The sequence below is a fragment of the Echinops telfairi genome, unplaced genomic scaffold (assembly GCF_000313985.2).
Source record: "Echinops telfairi isolate 266 unplaced genomic scaffold, ASM31398v2 ScPeMD7_2291;HRSCAF=2852, whole genome shotgun sequence".
NCBI lineage: Eukaryota > Metazoa > Chordata > Mammalia > Afrosoricida > Tenrecidae > Echinops > Echinops telfairi.
The window spans coordinates 20788931-20795706 of NW_022106189.1; the positions used below are offsets into that span (position 1 = coordinate 20788931).

At 56.6% G+C, this 6776-nt stretch overlaps 1 protein-coding gene across 1 annotated transcript in view; it reads right to left on the minus strand.

The window, feature by feature from the left end:
• KIFC3 (kinesin family member C3) overlaps nucleotides 1-2676 on the minus strand; it is a 31308-nt gene extending 28632 nt beyond the window's left edge. The window contains exon 1 of the mRNA XM_004704642.3: nucleotides 2496-2676. Within this exon, the coding sequence (XP_004704699.1) occupies nucleotides 2496-2661 (166 nt within the window). The 5' untranslated portion in view covers nucleotides 2662-2676. The remainder of the gene's footprint in view (nucleotides 1-2495) is intronic.
• Nucleotides 2677-6776: the final 4100 nt, after the last annotated feature.

Below are 6776 nucleotides of genomic sequence, written 5' to 3' on the forward strand. Positions count from 1 at the left end.
GTTGGGGGCCCCACAGCACTGACTTGGCGTCAACAATGCCTTACCCACTCCCCCTGCCCACCATGCAGGCACACCCTAGGCAGCCCAGTTCCTCAGCCTGCGGGGCTGGGCAGAGTGCGAGGGGGCTCTCTCTCAGGGACACCCTGGGATGCCCATCACTTTCCTAGGGCAAGCCCCTGTTGACTCCTTGACCCTCCGCTTTCTCATCAGTGAAGAAAGGAGGTAAGGAACAAAGTCCAAAGCCCCGAGATGAGGATCAAGCGGATGAGCCCATCAAGAGCTTACTCTGGGACTGGGGCTGATGGAGGTGGGACTGGAGGGACCCAGTGGGCAGCGATGGATTGCTGGACCCCTCCCTGGGGCAGGCACACAGATCTCCTTGGGCTCTTGTCTTCAGGAGACAATGGAACATCCCCCCACAAAGGGGTCGCAGGGAAGGTAAGTCAATCAGGGTGCAGTAGAGCACTGATGGACCACGCAACATACCTCTGGTTCCTTGAGGCTTCCTCACCCCCCACTATCATGACCCCAGTGCTGCTTCCCACTCTGAACTGGACCAGAACATGTGCACAGGTATAGACAAGAGCTAAAACTCACAACACATGGAGCCCAGGAACAGGAATGGGAATAGGGATACCAAAGGGGAGGGGGAAGGGGGTGCCAATTGCAATGAATGGCACATAACCCACACCCACTTCCAGGGGTAAGAGCAACAGAAACCAGACAGAGGGGAAGGGAGGCAGCGGTTGGTGTAAAATACGAAAATAATAGCAATCCATCAGGGGCCATGAGGGTAGGGTAGGGAGGGAAAAAAAGAGGAGCTGATCCCACGGGTTCAATAGAAAATGTCTAGAAAAGAATGATGGCAATGTATGTACAAATATGTCTGATAAAACTGCTGTGTGGCTTGTCATAAGAGTTATAAGAGCCCCCAACAAAATGATCTTTAAAACAAAGATAAAGGAACAGAGACCAGGATTCTCTTCAGAGTGACTTCAGAGACCTATCTGAATGTACCCCAGACACCGGGAGGAACCACAGAAGATGTTTGGTGACAAGGTTCTCACACGGCCATCCAGTTGATGCTGACTCGTGCCATCGGACAGGGCAGCACGGCCCGGCCCATGGGTTTCTGAGATGATCGCTCTGGAAGGAGTGGAAAGCCTGACCTTGCGCCCGAGCAGCAGCTAGGGGGTTTCGAACCACCTTCCCTGCAGTTAGCAGTCCGGCGATGTTACCTTCTTCCTTATAATTTTCTGTCGCTTCAAATTGTTCAAGGGAACATGGTTTAGATTTGGGGGTTTTGTTTGTTTGGGTGATTTTTTTGTTTTGAACCAAAAAGACAAACTCATCCAATGACATGAGCGTATCCCTGGGACAGCCATCAGGGTGAGGGCCATCAGCCAGTCTCTTCTAAAATGCAGAGGTTAAGGGATCCCAAGCGGAGCTCCCCACCCTGAAGCCATCAGCCTCAGGGGACCAGAGGGCAGCTCTTGTGGAGATGTGGAAAGGCATTCCACTGGGTGTTGCTGACAGCACAAATCTAGAGGCGCTGGAAGTGCCCCCTAATGCTCACCAAGGGGTATGTAGACCTTTTGGCTTAGAGGGACCCCGCCAGCTATAGAGGAGGCGTGACAGACAGTGTGACAGAGGACAGAATACCCCGAAAGACACCTTGCCTGGACAACCCTTTCTTCCCCCAACCCCACCCCCAGAGACACACACACACACACACACACACACACACACACACACACACATCCAAGCTGGCTCCAGCAGGGTCCTGGGCAGCTCCCCAGCCAACAATCCTGCCCCCACTTGGAGCCAGAGGATCGGCTCACTCACATCCTGTCCTCCCATCGTGGCACTGGGGGACGTGACCCAGAAAAGCAAGCTGGCAGGTCAGCTCCCCTAGGGAGACGGCTGGAGCCCAGGCTCTGGGACCCTTACTGCCCACCTGCCATCCAGTCCTCCGAGGAAGCTGCCCTGGCTCCAGAGCCAGGGCGCACCGCACCCTGGCCCCTCCAGTCCCCGCTCCCAGCAGTCTGGGTCCACTCCTCACACCATCCCCAGGCCCAGCCCAGTGGGATCGAGTGTCAGTGCCGGGTGGCAGCCACTTCACCTACCTTGTTTATAAGTGGCACAGACGCTGCCGGGCCAGACCAGAGACCACGAGCTCCCAGGCCAAGGGTGTCAGGGAACAGTCTGTCTTGGTCCCCACACCCCCCTGCTCTTCAGCCGGTGTTAAAGTTTAACTCTGGCTTCCACAGCGGGCGGGCAGCGTCCCCTTCCCGAGAGGGACACCCGCCCCAAGAAGCACCCCAGACAGCCACAACTCCACGCCCAGCCAGGGCTGGCTGCTGGCTCAGCCTGCTGGTTACCCTGTAATTACCTGACAGCTCTGCCGGGGTTTAGGAACTGCGGAGAAACCTCGGTCTCCTCTCTGGTATCTGGAGGAAGGGAACTAAAAAGGCATTTTAAAAATGCGGACTCACCAGTTCTCAACCTCCCCTGGCCGGTGTGTGGGAAAGGGCGGGCAGCCGGGCTGGGTGGGGCGGGGCGGGCCATCTCGGGCTCAGGCTCCCGGGCCCGGCCCACTCTCCACAGGCCCTGCAGCGAGGGCGTGGCTCTCAGGTTCCAGGTCCTTCGAGATGGGACCATGGCCCGGGGCTCAGCTGCCTCTGCCGGGCTCTGGGTGACCTGTGGGAGAGAACAGGGGAGGTGAGCGAGGTGACCGTGGCTGGACAAGCCACGTGGAAGTTCACCTGGTAGCCAGAGCAACTGCCTACACACCAATGACCCCCTAGGGCCCTGACAGGGCCTGTCACTGATTCCGAGGTGTTTGTTCTTAAGTAGGAGTGCCTGGGTGACTCGGACCTGCTTGACACCCAGGGGCACCTGGGGAGAAAGGCCAGGTGATCTACTTTTGAAAAATCTGCCACTGAAAGCCCTACAGGGTGCAGTTCTACTCTGACACACCGGGGGGCGCCAAGTCAGAATCAACTCCACCAAGACCAACACGTTCTTTTTTGGGTTTTGTTCATGAGTAGGGAGCCCCAGGAGGGGCAAGAGGCCCCCATCTCAGCCCTGCCACCCAGAGCCTGCTACAGTTCATCAGGCTAGCCCCGGACGAAGGAGACTTGACATCTCATCCTTTCCCCCACAAAACAATCTCAATGTCCTGGTGTCTCTAGCAGGGTTGACTAGCTCCTAAGCTTCAAGCTCCGGTTCTTCCACCAGCTGATGCTCGGAATCTCAGCTTGTCACTGCGCAGGCTCAGACAGCGGTCAGCGTCAGTCCCATCTGCTGTTACTAAATTAGGTGTCTTTACCAACTCGCTCAAAGTCAGCTCCGCCATGGATCCCACCAGACTGCCTGTGTCTCTGCAGGCACCGTGCTGAGTGTTGGGATCCAAAGTTTCATGCATTCGTCATTTGATAATTATTAGCCAAGTGCCTACTATGTGCTCACTCACTGCCAAGAGTCCAGGCCCATGCGTAGCAACCGTATGGGACAGGAGACCACAGAACTATTTATGGGAGTAGAAAGCCCGTCTTGCTCCCGCTCTGTGCCAGTGTTCTGTTGCAGCCACTGATACTGGACTTCACCAAGCATTGCGCCCTTCCCCTGGGGCTGGTCTCTCCTAATAGATACCCTAAGTGTAGAGACTTGGTTGTTCTAGCAGCCCGCTGTTCTGTTAACCGTCTTCCCCAACACCGTAACTCAAAAGCTTGGATCCTTCTTTTGCTGTCTTCCTTGTTCTTCTCTTCTGTATTGATCGCCTAGTTTTCCTTCACATGCAAATGAGGTGAATGGGCACACCTTGGGTTGGGCCAGACACACCTCCAGGTGACATATTTGAAAGAAGTCAGATGGGCCCAGTGCAAAAATATAATGCAACGCGCAGCCAGAAAGCCCTCAGTTGGATTAGGAAAGAAATCTTCAACAAGCCTTCACACCCTGGACGGGGATGGCTTTCCAGAGCAGAGCTCAAGCAGGCACAAGTCCAACATGGAACACCTACTGTGCGTGAGAGGTGCTTGGTGGCATACTGGGTTTCACGTCAGGCTGCTAACCACCACGCCAACCGTTCAAAACCATCAGCCGCTCCACTCCCATCGAGACGTACAGTCTCAGAAACCCACAGGGGCGGTTCTACTCTGAACTCTGAGATGGAAATCAACTCCGTGGCACTGACACCCCTTCCCCCCACACGGTGTACAAAGCAGCTGGAGGATACTTAGTAACCAAGTGACAGTCGCCAGTGTCCATCAGGCAGAGATGCCACTTACAGAAGGGAAGGCTGCTCAGAGAGGGCAGTGCAGTTTGCTTTGGGCTTGAAGCGTGAGCCTTCCTAGCAGTGCTTGCTGGACTTCAAGACCAGGCCCGTGGCTGTTTAAGGATCCGTCAGTCGCCAGCTTTCTTCCTAGTCTGCCTTCAGGTGGACGCTCCGTGGAAACCAGCCAGTATCGCAGCAACCCGCAGGCTTCCATGGGCAGATGGGGGGTGGCTGTGTCTGAGAGGAACTGGCTGGATTCAAACATGAGCCTGCCAGAATCCCACCACGAATCCCACCCCCGGGCTTCGAGGGAGCATTCAAGACATCTATTTGAATGGTGTCTCCCGAGGACACGTGACCAATTTGTGGCCACCCCAGTCCCTCACCTGGAGCTACCTCCCTATCAAGCTCTCTGCGGTGGCTTGTGGGTGAACGTCCTGAAACTAAGTGCACACAAAGGCTCCGCTGAGCCTCTACAGAGATCAGGGTTGGAGGGTGACACTCAGGGCTGGGAGGGGACAGTGGGTCCCTGGTGCCACCAGTACTTGTGAGGCGAGGCAACCAGGGGAGGACGGAGCTCACTTCTGCCCATGGTGGGGAGGGTATGAAAGTCAGGGGGTGGGTGGTGGAAGTGGCCAACGGGCAGGCAAACATATGGAAAGGAAATGGTGCTGGTCCCAGGCATCCAGGCCCCGGGGACATGAAGGGCAGAGACAGGGAGAAAGCCTGGGATTTCTCAGGAAGGTTCTGGAGTCAGACAGGAGCTAGAGGAAGCTGCGACTTTCCTCCCTTGGAAGGTCTGGCTAAGCAAAGGAAGGACAGCGGGAAGCAGAGGCTGTGGTTCTTAGGACAGGAGGGGTTGGAGCACGCTGGGTAGGCTCAGGGAAGCAGGGAGCAGGGAAGACAGGGAGGGGGCATGGAGGGAAGTGGGGTTTGCTGACTGCCTCGTGGAGCCCTGGTGAAGAGGCGACCACAGGAGGAGAAAGGTGGCTCCTCCAGGGTGCAGAGTCCTGTCTCTGGAAGGGGCAGGAGGGTGGGCAGAGCAAACCCAAGCCTGCAGGCCCACTGAGGAAATTGGGGTAGACCACACAGGCTGGTGGAGAAGAAGCCAAGCGTCCCCTTCTACAAGCTGCCTGGCACAGAGCTGGGCAGACCACCAACCCTGAGGCCCAGCTGTCCCACAGGCAAGCAGGGAGACTGCAGCTCCACCTGCTTGCCCACCTGCCTGCCCGAGCCGGGCGCTGCTGGCGGGCCGCCCTGAGACAGAGACGGCGGGAGGGGTAATCGCTCTGTGGTATTTAGGGAGGGAAAGGCGGGGAGGAGAGCGGAAGATGTCAGGAAGACAGAGAAAGGGTGTGTACCAAATCCACAGAGGAAAAAGCAGCTGAATTTAGTAGCTCAAGGGGTCCTTGGGGAAAGGGGTGTGTTAAGAGTATTGAGGAATTTCAAATAAGCTAGAGTTCTGGGCCCAGAGAGAGGCACTCTCACTCCCATCGCTTGCATGGGCATTCCATAACCCGCCTGGCATCGGGGGCCTGTAGTTACTGAGGATTGGGGTGGGGAGTGGGGGGTGCCTACACAATAGAGTGGTTGTGACCAAAAGGGGGGTTTCAAAATTGGGATTTGCGACTTACCAGCTGTGGCACTTTGAGTGAATTACTTTTGCCTTTCTGGGTCTGATAGCCGCCCTCTATAAAATGCTAAGTACTCCACCCTCAAAGGTGGGTGTGAAAATTAGACACCCTATGTATATGAGGTCCAGAACAAGGAGTTCAAAATGGTTATTCTCCAGTGACTTCCCCCAAAGGGGTGGGAGAAAGCAGAGGGCATGGCTTCGGGAAGGGGAGGGTTTGCAGCCGGCCAGGAGCTGCTGCTGGGGAGTGAGCAGGTCAGGGAGGTCACCCTGGGGCTGGGACCTGCCTGATACAGCCACACATCTAGGTTTCCCAAGACAACCGGATTTTTAAATGCAGCTCCCTTGTGCCAGGTGTCACTGTAAGTAAGTCCAAGTAGAGGGGCCCCATTCCCAGGCTGCATTCCTGGCAAATGACTCTCCACTGGCCAAGGAGACAGCCACTGACCAAGGGCATGGGGGACAGACTGGACAAGGATGGGTGCTCACACAGCCTCGAGCAGAGGGGCAGCCAGGGTAGGGGAAAGGCAGGGAAGGCCACAGCCGGCAACCTTGAGCCAGAAGCTTCCATGGTGGGGCAGCGGCGCTGGATAAATTAAACACAGCTTCCTCCACAGTCTCTCTGGAGGCCTGGCCTGAGTTGGCCCTAACTGGCAATGAGGGGGCGGCTTCTGGCCTTGTCTTCCTTGCTGGGACACCTCCCACCCCCCACCCCCACCTTCCAACAGACAGCTGGCAATTGCCCAATTCCCCACAGCCCAAGAGGCCCCTGGCCAAAGCTGAACTAGGGGGTGGAAAGCCAATTGCTCAGGGGACAGTCAGAGGACACCCCCCCCCCTCCCCAACTGCAGCCTTCACCGGGAG